The sequence below is a fragment of the Rosa rugosa genome, chromosome 6, assembly GCF_958449725.1.
Source record: "Rosa rugosa chromosome 6, drRosRugo1.1, whole genome shotgun sequence".
Lineage (NCBI taxonomy): Eukaryota > Viridiplantae > Streptophyta > Magnoliopsida > Rosales > Rosaceae > Rosa > Rosa rugosa.
This window is the reverse complement of record NC_084825.1, coordinates 10,726,533-10,747,338: the sequence shown is the minus strand read 5'-3', so window position 1 is coordinate 10,747,338 and position 20,806 is coordinate 10,726,533. Positions and strand designations below refer to the sequence as shown.

Sequence of the window (20,806 nt, the reverse complement as noted above, 5' to 3'; positions counted from 1 at the left end):
CTCTATAGCGCTGCTCCTATGCGGCGATGCACACAGCGGCTCCTGCCAATCTCTCTCAAGACCTCTCAGTCTACCCTTACCTTTCAATGGTATCTTGAATTCAGCAAGGGTTGGACCGCCCCCCTGGGTTGGTTGCTTTCGATCTCAACGCCTCTGGTTGCAGCTGGCTTTCGTCTCTCCCGAATCTTGGCGGCGGCTAAAGATTCATGGCATGCTGAACTAGTGCCTCGAACCCGATCTCGAAGGAGGACAGGACGACGGTGATTTTGATATCGGGGCACCGAGTTTTGACTGGTTCGCATCAGAGACTATGATGAGGGCCGGTCGGGATGTGTTACCAATGTTTGACAGCGGGGTTGCGGTTGTCGGCGACTGGTTTCTAAGGGCTCGAAGGCACAATTGGATCTGGGTGTCCAGATCAGTGCAAGTCAGGTGGATGTGCAGTGTCTGGGCTCAAATCCGAGGTTCAATATCGGTAATTGCGACGAAGACGGCGGCGCGGCAGCCTTGGACTGTAGGGGTCGACTGTTGGATGGGTGACCGGCCGACGTCCACTCCGATGATGGCTTGGTGGCTGCTAGGTTTTGTCCTTGGTGGGCCGTTGTTTGGGCCTAGTGCTTTGCAAATGGATTTTGGGCCGGGATTTTGTGGGTCCAAAGTAACCAAGGGGTTTCTATACCCATTCTTTAGTTAGTTTGTTAGCTAGCCTATTACTATGCATGACTAGTTCATAGTTGAATAGGCTTACTCAAATAAGTGAGCAAGACATGTCGAATGAGTAGACCTATCCTATGTACCACCGTGTTATCTTCACAACTCTCTGTCTGTCTATAGATGGCAGCGGGAGGGTATGTAATGGCTGCTCTGGCCTGACCTTATTTATTAATGAAATCTCTATGATGATTGTTTGGCTCCAATTTTGTTGCAGCTGGTCAACAGTCTCTTTTCTGCGCGGGCGTGCCAGCACCGTTCGGGTGCGGTCGTCGGGGGTGTCCCTTGACCTGACTTCTATCAAGAGATTGTAGACGAGGAGAGCACCAACCTCGTCGTGGGATTCTTTATGCCTCGTGGCGAGGACTTTTGCTGAGCTTCTTGAAAATCACAATCGATACTCGATGTTGTAGATCGAGCAGAGCGAGAACCACTGGGAAGTAGAGAGAACTTGCTAAAGCGTGACTTTAGCTTGGCTGGGTTGCTAGGGCGTTACCCTTGCTTGGCTGGTTCTGTAACCGTTGTGGTCGCGGCACTACCGTCGGCTCCCGAGGAGACTAGGACCGAAGCACGTTGACAGAGGGTTTGGTGGCACTGAAAGTCGGCTTCTGAGAAGACTAGGACTAGGAGTGTGATCACCGATAAGAGAAAGAGAAGGAGAGGAGTTGCTCTTAGAGAGGTTGCTCTAGAGAGAACTTAGATCATCTTAGAGATGTTGTTGAATGAATTGGTCTTTTGGTCGCGGCACTACCGTCGGCTCCCGAGGAGACTAGGACCGAAGTACGTTGACAGAGGGTTTGGTGGCACTGAAAGTCGGCTTCTGAGAAGACTAGGACTAGGAGTGTGATCACCGGTAAGAGAAAGAGAAGGAGAGGAGTTGCTCTTAGAGAGGTTGCTCTAGAGAGAACTTAGATCATCTTAGAGATGTTTTGAATGTATGAATTGGTCTTTTGTGGTGTTTTTGGTCGTGGTACTACAATCGGCTCCCAAGGAGACTAGGACCGAAGTACGTTGACAGAGGGTTTGGTGGCACTAATAGTCGGCTCCAAAGGAGACTAGGACTTAGAGTGTGATCACCGATAAGAGAAGGAGAAAGAGAGGAGTTGCTCTTAGAGAGGTTTGCTCTAGAGAGAACTTAGATCATCTTAGAGATGTTTTGATGAATGAATTGGTCAATTGTTCTATGTTGTAGCCTCTATTTATAGGCTACCAAGCAACACTATTTGGCCTTAAAAACAAATCATAATGGGTTAGGTTTGAGCACTTAAACACTTAATGGAATGTTAGGTTTGAGTCATTTTCTGCTCCCTTATCCTTCAATTTTTATCTCCATCAAGCACTCAGTTTTTGACCATGACTTCTTCATAAGAAATGTTCCACTATGAGTGTAGATCACCCTGATAAATTTTCAGAGCTTTTCATATAGTGGTTGGGCCGAAAACGCTGCTGGATCTCTTACAGGTCCAGTTTCCAAGCCTTTCTAGACAAGGAAATTCCTTCAATTTTATCTCCATCAAGCACTCCGTTTTTGACCATGACGTCTTCATAAGAAATGTTCCACTATGAGTGTAGATCACCCTGATAAATTTTCAGAGCTTTTCATGTAGTGTTTGGGCCGAAAAAACTGCTGGACCTCTTACAGGTCCAGTTTCCAAGTTTTGCTTCTGCAGAAAATTGGACTGTTTGTTTGAAGGTTTTCCACTCCGAACGAGCTTTGGCACTCTTCATAAGAAATGATCAATGGGATGTCTAGAATTAATCTGGAAAGTTTCAACTCATTTGGAGTTCGGATGGTTAGTCCGTCATCTCTCATTTCTTGTCTAGCTCGCTTTCTCCTAGCCGAAGTAGGAAAATGTGCTAAAGTTGATTTTTCATTTCCATGTTTGGTAGGCCTTATTTAGCCTCTTAATAATATATTTTTGAACTTATCAAAAATATATATGTGAGCCACTGATATTGGCTCAATTTCTCCAAGACACGCTTTGTCAAACCAAAATGCTCATTTTGGGTCCAAACAATGATGTTTATTCAAAAATAAATAAAGTATCTCAATTATTAGTGAGGATTAATAGATAATTATTTATTATATAACCATTGCATCCACGAAAACGCTTACAACGCGCTAACTTGCATAACACTCCCTCCACGACTATGCAAGATGACTGCTGAAGGTGTGACAAATGCAGTTTTTTCATTTTGTGAATCATGTTTTTATACATACATATATACTTCAACCAAATCATTAGAAGAAAAATCAACAAAATCTTGATTATTTAACAACTCGGCCGTTGATTTCGTGTTACAACTTGGCTTTTAATTAACAAGTTTGTTTTAAATTGGGAGAAGGGACGTGGCAGAATTGATGTGCTTTTAACCTCTCGTCCTCTCCTTAACTAAAATCGAAGTATGATATTTTGATTTCATTGTTAAGAATTCCATTGTTTTGGGTACAAAATTTACAATAAAATCCCTTTTTTTATATATGAAAAAAACAAGATTTTATTAATTAGATTAACACGATTAAGATCGTGCAAGAGGACATTCAATGTGAACTTCGAAACATGCATTCAGTTTAAATATCAGTATCAAAACTGAGGTTTGCTAATCTATGATCTACCTAATTGACTTGTCTACTTAGATGAACTAAAGAAAAAAGAGGACAAGCTTGCAGCATGTCTTTGATATCTGCTACCAAGTGACTCAAGCTCGATAAGTCTTCAGATGAAGCCTTAATACACCGAACCTTAACCAAACAATCACTTTCCAAAATCACTTTGTTCAACCCCAACTCCAGTAGGAAAAGTAGGCCTTGTTTTATAGCTAACAATTCAGCATGAAGAGGTGAAGTCACATAGGACTCCCTGTTAGAAAATGCAGCCAAGAATGCACCTTGATCATTACGTAGAACCTAAAATCTAACGAAAACCTAAAATCTCCGGAGTAGAAAAATGAGTGAACAGAGTAACTGGTTTTTGCCACCTGAAAAAATAAATTAAGCAAAATTAGGAATAAGCAAGCCCAGCAGTAGTCCAACACGTTAGGCATCACCGAGAAAACCACCGCAGACTGCCAGTAGTAGTTCCAGCCCAGGACAGCACTTCTGGAGATCGAAGAACCCCAACTAGGTTTCCCTCAATCCTCCTCCACCACAAATTTCCGACCACCCAAGCAGAGCGCAACACCTCCACCACGAGCAGCGTCAGCACCAGCCCCCATCACCAGAGAACAGCTACCACCATAGTCCCAACGCCTGCCTTCGGTAAGAAATCTCAGCCAATCATCATCCTCATCCTTGGACATCTCAACACCAACACGTAAACCAGAGAGCAGATCCAAACTACATACCACGGTACGTGAAGCACTGACAAAGCCCCAATCCAACACCAATTCATTACCAGACGACACCCACCTCGGTGCCGTAATTCGTTCTATCGCCAGATCAACAGCAAAACCAAGAAGCAAGCAAACAGCTGCAAGGCTGGCAATGGCAACAGCTATCAAATTGAAAATTTCGGCGAGCAACCCTAGCGGAGCAGCTAGGTCAAGAAAAAAAGTTACTAAAGAAAATATTGGGGAGCATCAAACATTAATAATGCTCGGCTTTCGTTCTCACTTTCTAATTGATAACATTTGTAATCTGAATTATAACTGAATTTTCGACCAGACAGATTGCATGGTTAAAACTATCTGAAAAACTGAAAATCTCAGATATCATTGCTATCCTAATATTGTCCTATATATTAAGACTTTGTCGCTATTTAATGGTCGGATATGACATGTTCAATCACATACTGCTGTCCTTGCATTTGCAAAGCCTTTTGAACGGGAGCTGCACAAAGAAACAGAATCCAGTACATCTTTCAGCTAACTGCATCTAAATCAACCTCCGGTTCCATCTCTCCATCAATCATCCCGGCATCCCCCTCGGCATCCACCTCAGCATCGTCTTCCAACTGCCCTGCCTCTTGACCACCATCAGTATCAGAACTTTGCTTCTGATGTTCATCTGCCATTGGACTGCTACCTTGGGACGTATTGCCAACCGTGGCGGTGTTATCAGTGTCCAATGGAGCCACAAAGGCCCCAACATCAGTTCTGAGTCCTTCACCGTCTACCTCAGTTGCAGCTGTTGCCATCTTTAGCCACACCAAAGACAATATTATTGAGAACAATTGATGTAGGCACGCATTTAATGGGATAGATATAAAAGAGAAAAAAAAAATACATGTATGATTATACGGATTGTAAGTCTGTAATGATTATAATTGCAAAGAAATCAAGGTGCACAATATTTAAGTATCTAGAGGCTTCTCATTTCAGTATCTGCTTATGTAAACTAGTCATAGAAGTTTTAGAACCGATAAATACTAGGTAGACAGTAAGCTTACAATCCAAATGTGAGAAAGAATGATAAAACAGGCTTAAAAAAAGGTACGAGTATACAGAGGATGACATTAACAAAAAGTATAAACAATATGGTAGGATATTAAACCATATATACAAGCCACACGAACATCCAACGAATTAAATTCAAACAAAGAAAAAGAAATCAAACATAATCGATTAAGATGAATGACAAAACCTGCTTTGTTATCGTGCCATTGGATGTCACGTGAAGGCAGTAAAACAATTTTTTTCTTCTACTATTTGCCATTTAACAAAATATGATAAAAAAGAATATGCTGAAAATGCTACACTGCCAATTATACCTGATTTTCTTCTACTTGATGCGCAGCACCCTTTGTATCTTCCTTTCTAGCGCGTTTGGACCGATCATTTGGTTTAGGAGTGTATTTAGCACGTTCTTCAGGAGGCAGAAGTTCTAGAGGTACCACTCCTTCAATACCATATTCAGTAAACTGCAATTAAATCAATATGAATGGCATGACACTTCATAAATAAATTAATCTAGGGAAAAAAAGATAGTTGCAATGTTAATCATACTTTAGAAAATCCTTCCAAGTCTTGTCTAGCTGAAAATCGAAGACCTTTCCAGCAGTAAACCTGCATAAAATAAAAAAAATACAATTAAATAGAGCAAAAGCTGCAAAACAATTTTGAGGCGTAAAGCTAGTCTCGCCATCCGACAATCCAATAACTTTAAAATATTGAAAAGCATTAATAAAGCGCATAAACACATGTTGGAACTTTTGAACAGAGCAAATTAGTCAATAGCCGTTATATATTAGCGATATCACCATCTTATATCAAGCAAACTATTGATGATACTAATGCTGATACAGGAATTTGGCACTAGCTCACAGCTTGAAGTACCATCTAGGTCATGAGACTATTGCCCAATTCATTACCCATGGTGCTATTGAGCTATTTTGTGCACTTCGTATGCAGATAATTTTATTTTTTTCCTTCCTAATTGACCAAGAAAACCATGTACCAGAACAGTAGCATGCACATCTGCTAGAGGTGAGGAGGTAGATATTTGTGTTATATAGTTTGATTCTAGGCATTACTTGGGGCATAGGTTGAGTTTTGAGGGAGCTCTTCCTTAGGCCTTCTTAAAATTGGACCACTGGGCTCTAGTTTGGTTTTCTTTGAGCTTTCAAGTTCTCAGCTTATCTTAGGTCATTAGAGGAAGACTGGTTTCCTCTGTTGCCATTTTCATTTTTCTCCTAATATAAATATGTTCCCTATAGAAACGTATTGCCAGCCTAAACAGCTTCAATACAAAATTTAATGCACAGTGACACTGCAGAAAGGAAAATGCTGGTAGCTATATGTAACAACTTTAGAGGGTAGTGACAGTTAGAAAGCTCATACTGAGCCATAGTAGATCCTTCTGAGAATGAAAACTCACTCGGTTATTTTTGTGGTGATATTCAGCTTCTATTCCAGCTGCTGGATCCATCTGTGGTTCCAAGAAATGAACTTTAAGCAAATTGAAGAAAATGCAAATCCCGTACAATAAGATGGGATAATAACACACACCAAAAAGCAAAATATCATAGGTGGTCATTGAGATGTAACTCAGGAACTTACGTCCTCAGCCAAGGGTTTCCAATACTCAGAGATGGCAGGGGTCTGAAGACGTTGAGGATCAGTTAAAGCATTCTGCATGTCAAAAACACTTGAGAGTGAAAAATTATTGCAAGCAAATTAGTATTGCTACATCTTTATAATAAGAATTGACCTGACGATGACCTCTACTATTGTTTCCAAAATCGTTTTATGGTGATTCAAATCATCAATTGTCTTGAGTGCCAAAAAAATAACAGTATCAAATGTCATATTCTACATATCAACTCTCCACTCGTCTAGAGGGTAAGAGCCCTAAAAATTGGTTCTGTAAAATGCTCTTAACTTTTCAGTTAACAATCACCAAGAGAATGGTATATATATTTTTGTGATTAACCTCTCTCACTCTACTTATGAGAATATATTCAATCTCATTGCTTCAATATTAATCATATATAATCAGCTTGTTCTTGTGGCTTGTGAGTTGCGATAGCTTTCAGCTTACAGAACTAGTAGTATAATTCAAGACAATCTTCACTAGTTGAAGAAGTCTTTCTCATTTAAGCTATACAGTTATACAATATTCACATCTTATGCAGTAAGCTTGACTGAACTTCATACCGGATTCTGATCTGCCCACTTCCACAACTGGGAGAGTTCTTTATTTCCCAATCTCCACCTCGGCTTTCTGGGGAATTAGAATGAAAAAATAATAATAAATTTCTAGTCAAATCCAGATGGGTATAGCAAACTCAGTAAGTATTCGCTCACAAGTCAGAACGGACTTAAGGTCATGGAAAGGCTGACTATGTAATCATACATTTTAGTTTGTAGGCATGCTGATGTGAGCAAAAAGCCATGGAGCAGAAATTAACTGCATTCATATTACTGAATTCAGGACATTAAGAACCTCCTAGTTGACTTGTAATCACCGCTACATGCAATGACAATGATTTATAGCAAATTCATTTCCACTCATTCTAAACAGCTTAGTTGAGCATTTAAATTTTAAATGCAGCATTCACAGTTATAACTTCTTAAAGTTGCAAAAAGAAAAAAAAAACTCAGGAAAAGAACATAGTAGAAAAAAAAAACATGGATTGGTTCGTCCTACTTTGGAATTCTTAACCTACCATTTTAATATAAAAAAATGGTAGGTTTAGCACACATTTTTAGCATATTAGACAAAAGCAAAGGATGTTTCTCATATTATAAAAATCAATATGCTTACTTAAACTGAACACAAGCTACAAACTGAACGAAAGAGGCTAATCCTACAAAGACATACCCAACCAACATATTCACAACAGCCCAAATGACATAACTGAAGCAGAAATGTATAATATCCAAGAAAACAAAGGATGAACTTTTCTAACCTAAAAATAAAATTATTCCTCTTTAAACAGAAAAAATTATAGAGCACAACAGACTTGAACAAACTAGCTACTACAATTGCATACCGCTTTTTGGCTCCATCTAGAACCGTTTTCTTCTCTATTGGCTGCTTCTCAAATGGAGGGCAACCATCACGTTTCCACCATACCTAAGCATATAGATTAAATGCAGTTTATGTCAAACACTATAGCAGTTCTGAAATTTTTTGGAGAGGGCTGCAGATGGGGAGGGAAAGTGCACTCACCCAATTCTTTTCACGTTCTAATATATGCTCAATTTTATTAAGAAAACTTTCCCCCTTTGGTGGAGTCATTTTAAGCAGTTTCTTCACATGCTGCTCATAAGAATTTATTTCTTCTTTCTGAAATTGACAGGAACCATTGTTTAGCCATCTATTTAATAAAGTACATAATAATATCAGTATCCAGTCACAACTGTATTTATCAAACCACATTCAAATTTAACTAAAGCCTCTTAACAAAATAGGCGCAAAATAAACAAAATCAACAAGACACAACTACAGCACTAACCATGCTTTCAGAAGGCAAATCTTTTTCACTTTTTCCTGGGGCCTACATCCAAAAGAGGTAGTCAGAATATCTATCAAATTGAAGGTTGAGAAAGGACATTAGAACTGGTCAAAAATGGGAACTACAAGATTATCTCTTTGATTAATTACCTTCAGATAATCGAACAATATGAGGCACTGCACAAGAATGTGTCGTCGGAAACTCGGATCCTTTAACTGAACCCACAAAAATAAAAATAAAAACAGAGAAAATAAAATATTAATCATTATAATGGTCCACCACCCAAAACAAAAAAAGCAAAGAAAAAGAAAGAAAGAAACATAGAACATACTCATCCAAACTCTGCCCCATATTTTCCATTACTGTGTAATATCATGATCACAACCATACATATACTAAACCATTCCTATATCGGATATTATTTAGTCATCAAATTGCATCAAACAAATAGACAGTTCTTCATGGGAATGTTAATCCTTAGCTATATCTTCCATTTGTTCCTTTTATCAAAACCATCGACTTGTTCATTCTTATCCAAATTGGATGAGTATAAGATCTCTGAATCTGATTTCTTTTTTTTTCTTTTTTTTCTTTTTTTTGTAGAGATCGATCTTCAAAGGGAGAATTTAGAAAATTAATGGTCCTCATAATAAAACTACAACAATAGGTATGCAAATAATGGAGAGTTTGGATGGGTGTGTCCAAATGAATCTGGACAACAGTATCCTCCAAAAAACGTCAACTAAAATTCCACCATTACCAACCTCCAAACCCATCAGCTTACTACTTGTAAGATACTTTATGCTGAAATTTGCTGACTCCTCCAAATTATTGGCATCTCCCTCTTCATCACTTAATGGTTGAGCTTCAAAGGTATTTAGGACAACCTAAATAAGAAATTTAAGAAGAGCATATCTAATATGAAAAATGTAATACAGAAATTAATAGATAAAGTGAAACTTCTTTATAAAAGCAAGACAAACTGTTATACCATAAAGATATTTGGTTCTTTTTTTTTTTTTTTCTTTAGAAGGAAACACAAGATAAATGAAAAGAAAACTTATCAAGAGATATCTGCTATACCATTAAACTGGATGAAAATTTCTGCCACTTTGTAGGAGCAACAGTTAAGGAAGGAGGGTTACAAAAGTGTTCCTGAAAATCCAAACAGACAAGTATCTCAACAAATTAAATTGAGAACCTTCAAGCATTCTATCTAATGCCAACTGAAACTCAACACTGAGATTTTGAAGTTCTGGTTACAAGCATTCCAAAGAGCAATTATATTGCTTGCTGGTAGCTTATTACAGAGCTCTGAGACACTTAATGCTACGCCTCAAATCCAACTGCAAGACATTTGGATCTTTAGGTAGTGGTAAGATTAGCCCACAGTTGACATCCAATTGGTGGAAATACAAATAGTTCTTTCTGTTACTCCTGCTAGCTACAAAATTTCGATGAATTTTGGTCCAAATTCACTCAACATTCAATTATTAGAAGTCCACTACTAGAAGAAGCTTTTTGTCTCATTTCAAGCAATACGAAAAATTGCAAACATTGTCAATCGAAAATGTCATTTGAACATTTTAATGTGGCTCAACATTAACACTGATAGCAATATGTTTTGATGAAGTTCTTTTCTTATTATCATATATCAGTACCTCCACTTATTTTGATTTATGTTCAAAGTTTAATTTTGTAAAAAATGACAAAAATATGACTAGGAGATGAAAGAAATCATTTAATTTATACATTAGATTATTGTTGCAAAGAATGCTATGCAGTGGCATAACTTGCCTGTAAGCTCCAGAAGGTCTTGTAGAAGTTGAAATCGATGGATATTCCTGAAAATTGTGTAGCAGATTTCAGTATGTGCTAAGAGATCAATATTGATGTGCACGGTTTAGCTAGATATACAGACATTATAATGAAAGTATCATATGCAATTGTTCAGTAAGGACATACCATCAGGGGCATCTTTCTCATACTTCGTTTCATTAGATGTGTTAAAAACTCCTTTGATATTCACAGCTGCAAGCATTACCCATCCAACAAAAGCAATTAAGTACAAGAGAAGATCAGGGTTGAGAACAGTTCATAGACGTGAAGAAAAGGGTTGATGACAAACAAGTACCTGAGCGCTCAGACAATGGGAAAAAGTGTGCTAGAAACATTAGAATTCGTCCGCAAAAAACCACGTCATTTGCCTTCAAGTGAAAATCCAAAAATGAGTATCAATCAAAGCTACCATCTTAAGTTTTAACTATCTATATGGAGAAGAAATTCATAACAGTCATACAATCATCAATATTGGATATCTTTAGATGATTGACACAGACGCCAGATTCCCAGTGGAGATGCAAAAAATATATAAACTATATAGGGAGAGTCTCTAGTAAGGACTTTAAAATGAGGACTCCAAGAGGGCTTTCAAATCTACGGTTGGATGAGTGGTCCAAATTTTAGTTAAATTATTATTCTTTAACACACAAGTCATTCAACTATTGATTTGAAAGTCCTCATGGAAACCTTATTTTAAAGGTCCTCACTAGAGCCTTACACAAACTACACACACACACACATATGGATATAATTCTATAGCAAAGTAAATCTATGTCCTCCACCTTTTCACCAAACAACCTATTCTATATTTTCCAACCAAATAATCCATTAAGAATTGAATACTGCACAAGGGCAAAGGGTAATTGCCTTTTCTATAGGTCCCTATACAAATTTTCCACCAGCAAAGTTGGAAGCCGAACCCACACTACTCCAAACAAATGCAACAGCCATACCCATATTTGCATTTAAAGCCGAAAAATATTATCACCATTTTTGAATAATATACATCAATGTGGAGAAACACAAAGGATCTTCTTCTTTAGAGTTAGTCACAGCCTACTATTAACTAAGAAGCAATGTGGAGAAAGACAAAATTAAAGAACCTTCCTACCAAACAACATAAGAGAATGCATCATCCTCAAACTACTACAGGAGGAAGTCACATTTTGGATGTCTTTGGGTTCCAGTTTCTGGAGGTTTCATAGATCTGTATTTTTCTGATCCTACAGAGATACAAAAGCTGCTTCTGCATTACGTTTTATGATGATTCTGTTGTAAAGACAAAGCAGTTTGATAATGTTTTTAGGTTCTAATTCTCAAGTATGGAGGACTCCTTTTCCACTGATTGAACTGGCTTGTTTTCATTAACAAATTATCATTTTTGGTGGAAGTTGCATATTTTTCTTTTTGAAGAGATTCATAATCTGTTAATGGAAACAGTACAGATAAACCTGAGAATAATTTTTTAAACATTACAAACTCAGCTTTGAAAGTGACTTAGTAAATGGCATGCATGAACAATTTCTGGTATTTATGATATAACAAAGATAAATCACACGATAGAGAAAAATATAATGACTATAGCAACCAATAATCACTAGTATGATCAGTAGCCACCTTTGATAGACGACGAAGAAGTTGATTGCATGTTCTCAACATCACAAGTTTTCCTCTGGCAAAAAGCTCTTGCTGCATATAGTGATCCATAAAATTAAAGTGGAGAATGAAAAGTCATATAATCTAAAAGTGATTCCATATAACTAAAGAAAAAGAAAAACTGGGAAGAAACATCTTATGAAAAGTATGAAAGCACAAACCTTTCCTAATATATCTTGCTTACTCTCTATATAACCGAAAACGTCTTTGCAGTTTCTCATCGTAGACATCTCTGTCAAGTCTTCCAGTAGCTGAAATATCATGCCACCTTCCACGTGCTCTTTCTCACAAAGATACAGCACGACATCTGGTAACACAATGACAAACAATATGAAGAGAGAGAGAGAGAGGCTACAGAATCATAAATCATCTTCATCCCTATGCATAGCCTACATACTTCACTCATATCAGCATAAAGTACTCAGGACTCATCAAGGCACAGAATTGCTCCAGCTGAAAATAACAATTCAACCTACCATTAAGTAAGACAAAGATACATCACGCTAGCCCCTTTCTTCGGTTTTGTTGTAGGCCCCCAATCTTTTCCACCACAATCAAATTCCTAAAATCACACCTAGTATAGTATGATACCCCTTCTAAGATCCCACATAACCGTAAATCAAGCCTTTGAATTTTGCAATCAAAATAGCTCATCTACACTTTTTGTTCTACATTGCAGGGTATATGGTACTCCAATTGGAAGTCAAAAGTCATTATGGATTTTTATCAAAATGAATAACAATCTACATGTCAAAAGACTATAAAATAAATTATTAATGGATAATGTTAAGATCTATATGAGTACACCAGAAGAAGCCCATAAGATTGAGCCAAACTGAAAGAACACACCACCATACTTAAAACACTGATTCACAAGTAACACCTCATCTTGTTACAGGTCAGAACACAAATTTAGTAGAAAGGTTCTGAATTAGAGAAATACAAAAGAGCAAGTTTCATTGATAAAGGAAGACATGAGCATTAGATACACAGAACTAAGTGCTTGACAAGACATGTACAGACCTAGAAGACGTGGAATATGTCCTCTTGCAGCTTCTCCATCATCAATTGATTGACCATACTGCATTATCTGCTCCCCGGACTGTACTGCAGAAGACTGTGCCAATCCAAGCAATAAAAATCTCAGGTTACTCACCATAAATATTTAGAAGGAAAAACAAAGGCACTGGAGAAGAACAACTGTGCTGATGTTAAAACGATTATAAAAAAAAATGATCTGATGGGGAATATATTTCATTTATATAAAACAAGAAATATGACTATTTAATCTCAAACACGATATCTTTGCTCTTATGAATTAAAAAAAAAATGATTATTTTAAAAGGTGTCACAAGATCTTCTATTCATACATAATCAAGTGATTCAACGAAAGCACAAGCTAGAAAAACATACCACTAGTTCCTGTAGCAATGTCCGGAGGATATTTTCCAACAGTTGATTCTCATCTTGCACTAACTTGGTCCCTTTCTGTCACACACAAGTCAATTGGCTTTGATAAGAATTAACTAAATCGCGGCACCCGAAAACATAAACATTCAATTTGACTCGTCGTGGATACTTACCACCATGATCATCATCATCATACAAGTCATCAAATATAATCAGGGTATATGTACATGATCGATAAATTCACACATTTTAGGAGCCATACAGGACAGAGCCCTAAATTTACTACACAAAGTCTTCTTATCCGATTATTCGGGTCCGGGAACTGTAATTAAGATCAATGCTGAAGATGAAAGGCGTAGATTGAGTACCTGAGGCTTTATAACTTGCTGAACCGTCTGTAATGCAAAGGTTTCAGGAGGACCTGGTTGGAGTATCGCAGTTCTGAACACTTCCTGGGGAAGAAGAGAAACGCAAAGAGAAGCAGCAGAGCATAAGCATAATCTGATACAGAAAGAAAGACCTAAAATTGGGATGAAGATAAGGCTGACGAGTTACTAACCATGTTGAAGAGCTCAACCAGAAGAAACGCACCGTCTTGGTGGTCGGAGATGGGTGTACCGGCGAGGGCACTGTGGAGGTTTGGGGGGAGGCGAATGGAATGGGTTTCTTCTCCGCGGTTCTTAAGCCTCGTCTTTTTTACCCAGACTTCTGTATTACTCCCTCTCACCAATTTTTTTTTTTTTTTTCTCTTTATCCTAAACTCACCAAATTATATGTTAAAATTATATTATTATATTAGAGTAGTGTTACTCGCACACTCATTTTCTCTATTCACACATTTCTCTATTTTTCTATTACTTTAATTCATTTTTTTCTTACAAATTACCCTAACTACCCTTCCTAATAATTATGTTTCTTTTTCTTTTTCCTATTTGGCAATTCAATCATGAATCAAACATCATTATACAATAAATCAATTTTTTTACCTATATATATGAAGGAAAAATTATACTTTCATTAAGTAGAATGACATGTATTATTAGACAAGGAATATGCTTCCGAGGTAATTACAATCACCCAACTAAATCTAAATTGCAAAATTTGTCATACAAGTAGGAGGGTTAAGACGCATGTTTTACTTCTTTGTTGTCTTGGGTTCCAATATTGCAACTAGCTTATTAGAGTTTCTCGTCTCTTATAGATTAGCAATAAGTCATTTTCAAACGCAGTCTGCAAATTTGAGAAATTTCTAGCCATTTTCGAACGCAGTTTGTAAATTTGGTTTCGACTTGAGTTGATTGATAATTTTGTTTCATTTTAACTTTAGCAATTTACAAAATTATCAATCAACTCAAGATTTGAGAAATTTCTAGCCATTTTCGAACGCAGTTTGTAAATTTGGTTTCGACTTGAGTTGATTGATAATTTTGTTTCATTTTAACTTTAGCAATTTACAAAATTATCAATCAACTCAAGATTTGAGAAATTTCTAGCCATTTTCGAACGCAGTTTGTAAATTTGGTTTCGACTTGAGTTGATTGATAATTTTGTTTCATTTTAACTTTAGCAATTTACAAAATTATCAATCAACTCAAGTTAAAAATAAAATTTGCAAATTGCGTTTGAAAATGGTTTATTGCCAATCTATAAGAGACGAGAAACTCTAGGTGCAATATTGGAACCCGAGACAACAAAGGAGTAAAGCATGTTTAGGAGGACATGTAATTAGATGTGCTTTACTCCTCCTACTTGTATGAGGACAAACTTTGCAATTTAGATTCAGTTGGATGAATGTAATTACCTGAGAAGTTTATTCTTTGTCTAATACATGTCATTCCACTTAATGAACGTATTATTTTTTCTTCATTTATAAGAGTGCTTCTATTCAAGTCTCCTAAATTGGCATTTAGACCTCCTCTCATTTTTGAACATTTTAAAATTCTGTTTTGCCCCTCTAAGTTATATAAAAATAAATAAATAAAAAATTAAACCTCATTCTTTTCTCGTTTCTTCATTCCAGGTTGCATGCCTCTCTTCTACCCTCCTCTTCTCTCTAACCTCTCATTTCTTTCAACCTAGAAATATGATCAGTTTCTTATTTGTAGCATATATAAAATAAAAATTAATTGAATTTTTTTCCTATGCTTGAATTGATATGGTATTAGATGATTGCTGGAACTCTCTCTTCCTAACATCTTATTCCTCTACCCATTGTATTTAAATTATCAAACTACAATGCAATATTTCTGATCAAACAAACCCCTTTTAACCTATATATTAAACCATACCTGGACCAAAAGCAATCTGCATGTAAGCGCTATCTAATCTTTTTTAAACAAAATGGATAAGCCAGTTCGTTGTTTAATCCAATTGCAATGATGTCTTCACTTAGTTAAAGAAATCTTTAATTCCCATTATGTATCCGGATTCTCTTATTTTTCTTGAAGTTGAAATCTTAAGAGTAGAAGAGAGAGGAAGAAGAGAAGGTGTATAGAGAAAATAATAAAGGACTGAATTGGAAATTTTATGGTAAAAAGTATTGAAGGAGGTCCAAATACTAATAGAGGAGGTTCGAATAGAACCACTCCATTTATAAAGGTAAAAAAAAAATTTGATTTATTGTATAATGATGTTTGATTCATGATTGGCTTGCTAAATAGAAAAAAGAAAAAGAAACATAATTACAAAGGAGGATAGTTAGAGTAATTTGTAAACAAAAATTGAATTAAAGTAATAGAAAAATTGAGAGGGTGTGTGAATAGAGAAAATGAGTGTGTGAATAACATCTCCCTTATATTATCTCTATACTAAAACCCAAACATGATAAAGACAAATGAAATAAATAGTGGATTGACGATTTTGCCCTTGTTATCTCTATACTAAAACCCAAACAGGATAAAGACAAATGAAATGAATAGTGGATTGGCGATTTTGCCCTTGGTTTCTATCTACTATTTTACGTAATTACCTCCTCCACCTATTTGCGTCCTATGCTGCCGTGTGGTTTTGACATAACTCCTGCATCACATATTCACACTAAAATAGAAGTCATCATTCACATTGAAATTGAAAGTCAGCTAACATGTCTTACATGAACAAACAAGTACTAAGTAGCCAATAATGAGCTATTAAAGTTCACTAGGGGCCTCTCCCAAATGACATATTTACACTAATTAAAATAGAAGAAATAAGTACTAAGTAGCCAATAATGAGCTAGAAGTTCAATGGGGACCATTTCCTAATGCCATATTCACACTAAAAAGAAGTCATCATTTGGGACCAATAGAACAAGTATACTGTCAAAAATCAATAGAAACCATCATGTGCAATATGTTGTATTTCATGTTAAGTAATTTCTCTAGTGATTATTGGGAAGCAAATTTGAATGCCTTGTATAATTAAGTTTAGGGGAAATATATATATATATATATATATATATCACGATCGATTGGACGTCGTCTCTTATATCTCATCATTTATGGATAACAGGCATAACTTGTCGGAAATCTCCCCCGAAGATAATCACTTTACCTCCAAATGGCAAATCAACTCCTGTTATGTCTTTAAAAGATCGATCAATAGCTTCAAACGCATATTTATGCATCATTTATTTCACCATTCCCCTTATATTTTAAATTCATTGAATATGTTAGATCGGTCATATAGAACTTGCTTCTGTTGGAGCACAAGGAAATGAACCTTGGATTGTAACGCCCCAAGCTGCACCTCACCAGCTTATCGCAACTCCTTTTTCGGAACGTTTTTTTTTTTTTCCAAAACATTTTCTAAAAACCTTTAAGAAACACTTTTTGAAAACTTTTCCGAACGTTTTTCAAAACTCTGTCTTCGAAACCGAAGTCAAACATTTTCAAACAGTAAGTAGAAATTCTCACAACTTTCCAAGTCAAAGGTTAGCTCAAATATCGGAAACATGTTCTCGAACAAGAATTCTTCAAGTCAACTTTTCAATAAGATTTGAAAATTTTCACGAGCCGACAAAACTTTTTGTGGTATCCGAGATTTTAAATCATTGAAAATCGAAGATTCGAAGCATTGCTCTGATACCACTTTCTGTAATTCCCCAAGCTGCATCTCACCAGCTGATCACAACTCCTTCTTCGAAACTTTTTTTTTTTTTTTCCGAAACATTTTCTAAAAATCTTTAAGAAACACTTTTTGTAAACTTTTCCAAATGTTTTTCGATACTCTGTCTTCGAAACCGAAGTCAAACATTTTCAAACAATAAGTAGAAATTCTCACAACTTTCTAAGTCAAAGGTTAGCTCAAATATCGGAAACACGTTCTTGAACAAGAATTCTTCAAGTCGACTTTTCAATAAGATTTGAAAATTTTCACGAGCCGACAAAACTTTTTGTGGTATCCGAGATTTTAAATCATTGAAAATCGAAGATTTGAAGCATTGCTCTGATACCACTTTCTATAATTCCCCAAGCTGCATCTCACCAGCTGATCACAACTCCTTCTTCGAAACCTTTTTTTTTTTTTTTCCGAAACATTTTCTAAAAATCTTTAAGAAACACTTTTTGTAAACTTTTCCGAACATTCTTCGAAACCAAAGTCAAACATTTTCAAACAATAAATAGAAATTCTCACAACTTTCCAGTCGAAGGTTAGCTCAAATTCCTTTTTTTAGGTAATAGTTTTGACATAGTTTCCCGGTTGCTTATTCATAAAGTCAAATTCAACGTAAATTGTAGTAAGGGAGAATATTCTCTACACTACTAGACTATTGGCAACCGAAGGTGAAGGAAGATGTGTGAAGAACGAAATACGGAAAGCTTGCGTTGTCATCGCAGGGAACGCGACTTGCAACTACTTAGCTACTTGGCTAGACCTGGTCTTGATAATGTTTAATACAGAAATGTGTTTCTACGTCAAGTATGTTACAAGCACTGTTCATGATTGCTCAACCATCAGTCCCTTAAATTGGACGAATCTTCGAAGACATGACACCTAGCCAATCTGATTATTTGGCTTGGATTTAGCGCAATATGGAAAGCACACCACTCGACGATAGGTTTGAGTAACTGCCTAACCGTCGGTTCTTCGGAGTAGAAGCGAAGCTTTCGAGATCGAGCACTAGGTTTATGTTTTAAAGATTTGCGGCAAAGTGATGTGCTCAAGCTGAAGAGGTGCAGTTTGGGGCTTTATATGGATGGCTCCGGAACTTTTGAACAGTACTAGAAAGAACAATTTGGTGGTACAAAAGGTAAACAATAATCAACGTTAAACAATCAATGTCAATTTATTTTTTATCTTCTCTCAAATACGGGCTTTTAACGACTTCTCCTTTACTTATGTATAGCTTAATGTATATTCATTTGGCATTGTTATGTGGGAACTTTTGACTCGGGAGGAACCTTATGCAAACTTGCCCCCAGAGAAAATAATAGGTAGTTTGCAATGTCTTTTGGAAAAGTTAGTAACTTGTTTTGTTTTCTTCAACTGTCTGATTAATAATTGGCTGAAACATGAAAATATTTTCTTATTATGTTTTCAGCAGGTGCAATCAATGGCAAGCTAGCGTTTTGAAATACCTACCTGGTGTGATCCAAAAATGGAGATCATTAAAAAAAAACTTATACATATATCTGGTTAATTTCTACATATGATTTAATCACCAGAATTTCCTTTTTTGGGTGATTATGTAATTCAGTTTAGTGATCATATTCGTATGGAAGGATTAAAGACAAAAGATCAACCAAATCAAAATCCACTAGGTCATTTGAAAATAAATATAGTTTCCTGGACAAAACTGAGATGGAAATGAGGCTGTAATAAAATATAAAAAAAAAACGTTTTTAAAGTTGGTTACAATTCTTAGAGAATTGATATATTTCTCACTTAATTCTTATAATGAAATCATTAAACAACATGCCTAAAAAGCAAACACCCGCGGAAGTTGTTTTCTAGAATCACTCTCATTAGATACTAACACATAAATCATTATGAAACAATATTAGAACACAAAGTTGTGTTCCTATTGTATTGTTATTATTACTACAAACATGAACGGATACATCTCTCTCATGCATTTCCTTCTCATGTTCGCTGGGAAAAATGAGTGTGTCATCACTCATCATAGTGTTCATAGACAATTGAGTTATCAAAGAGGCCCAACATTTCTTCCAACTGTACATAAATCAACAACAAATTCAAGAAAACAATATTGAAAGATAATGCAGGAATAACGAACATGCCCAAATAACGTAGATCCCAAGAGATTCAGAAAAGTTAAACACGGAATATGAAAATACATAGAACCTGAACTAGAAAAATTAAGAACAGCGAAGATAACTAGATCCAAAATTGATACACTCAAAATGAGTGTTCAACTTAAACCCTCTAGAAGATTGTAGTATAAGTTAAGCATGGATCGTTCAAACCAGGGATCGAGGGTAAACCTATAATTTAACGTCAGAGCTAAATATTATCGAAAATATACAATAGGATTAAAAGATACGTATACAAACGATAAGAGCGAATCAAATTTGATTAAATCAACAAAATTGAAAGAGGCGAACGCATACTCTTGCTGCCATTATTGTTTGCTTCGTTCCAAGCTTTCTCTCCTAGTCTTCTTCTTCTCCTTTCTCTCTTTCTCTCTCTCTCTCTCCCCTCTCAATATAAACGGTAGGTGGCTAAGTGCCTCGAGAGATGAGAGATTCTGTTAGTACACCAACAAGTACAAAGCCAAAACGTAGCCGTTTTGAAACAAGTTAATTTTTTTTTTCCCTCACATTGTTTTATGTGTGCTTGGAAGACCAAAATTTCATATGGGAACTACCCGCCCAATGACCCTGTCAGTTAATATGGTCACGTCATTGCTATCACAATTTTTTTGCTTCCATAGCACAAATTGCGAAATCAAAAATAGACATTGTTTTACTACAAACATATTGAAACTGAATCAATTACACTCATGAGTTCAATTTAGTAAAGAACTACCATCGTAGTACGCAAACCTATTGAAAAAACGATAAAATCATTCAGAAGTATGATCAATTTACGATTAACAACATAAAACAACATGATACAAACTTCTAGACAACTTATCTACTCTTTAACACATTTTAGAAGTTAGAGGACTTCAAAAATAGTTCTAATAACATTCTGGAGATGCTCTCACCATAATTCAATTCCAACTCTTTGTTTTTACAACTTAGTTTAATTTATTTTATTTTATTTCATAAAAATTTTTTAAAATAAAAAACAGGTAAAAAGCTTTGGTTGAAGCGTTGGGGAATTCAGAGGAACAAAAGGATGCA

The 20,806-nt window shown here is 36.1% G+C and overlaps 1 protein-coding gene across 1 annotated transcript; it reads right to left on the bottom strand.

The window, feature by feature from the left end:
* Positions 1-4,415: 4,415 nt before the first annotated feature.
* On the bottom strand, positions 4,416-14,252 carry LOC133715708 (THO complex subunit 1). Its single transcript, XM_062142325.1, has 21 exons — positions 14,077-14,252; positions 13,886-13,969; positions 13,521-13,595; positions 13,131-13,224; positions 12,269-12,414; positions 12,069-12,140; positions 10,744-10,816; positions 10,575-10,640; positions 10,407-10,453; positions 9,693-9,764; positions 9,374-9,496; positions 8,759-8,824; positions 8,610-8,651; positions 8,324-8,440; positions 8,145-8,227; positions 7,306-7,372; positions 6,709-6,780; positions 6,527-6,577; positions 5,656-5,715; positions 5,421-5,570; positions 4,416-4,847 (listed from the first exon to the last, which is right to left on the bottom strand). Exons 1-21 carry the CDS (start codon positions 14,077-14,079, stop codon positions 4,572-4,574), a joined length of 1,839 nt encoding a protein of 612 aa, XP_061998309.1. The 5' UTR covers positions 14,080-14,252; the 3' UTR covers positions 4,416-4,571.
* Between the last annotated feature and the right edge of the window lie 6,554 nt (positions 14,253-20,806).

Coding starts and splice junctions, on each gene's coding strand:
- LOC133715708 (XM_062142325.1), bottom strand. Junction 5,571..5,655: donor ACTTGGAAGGATTTTCTAAA/GTATGATTAACA, acceptor ATTTAATTGCAG/TTTACTGAATATGGTATTGA. Junction 4,848..5,420: donor ATCAAGTAGAAGAAAATCAG/GTATAATTGGCA, acceptor GTGTGGCTAAAG/ATGGCAACAGCTGCAACTGA.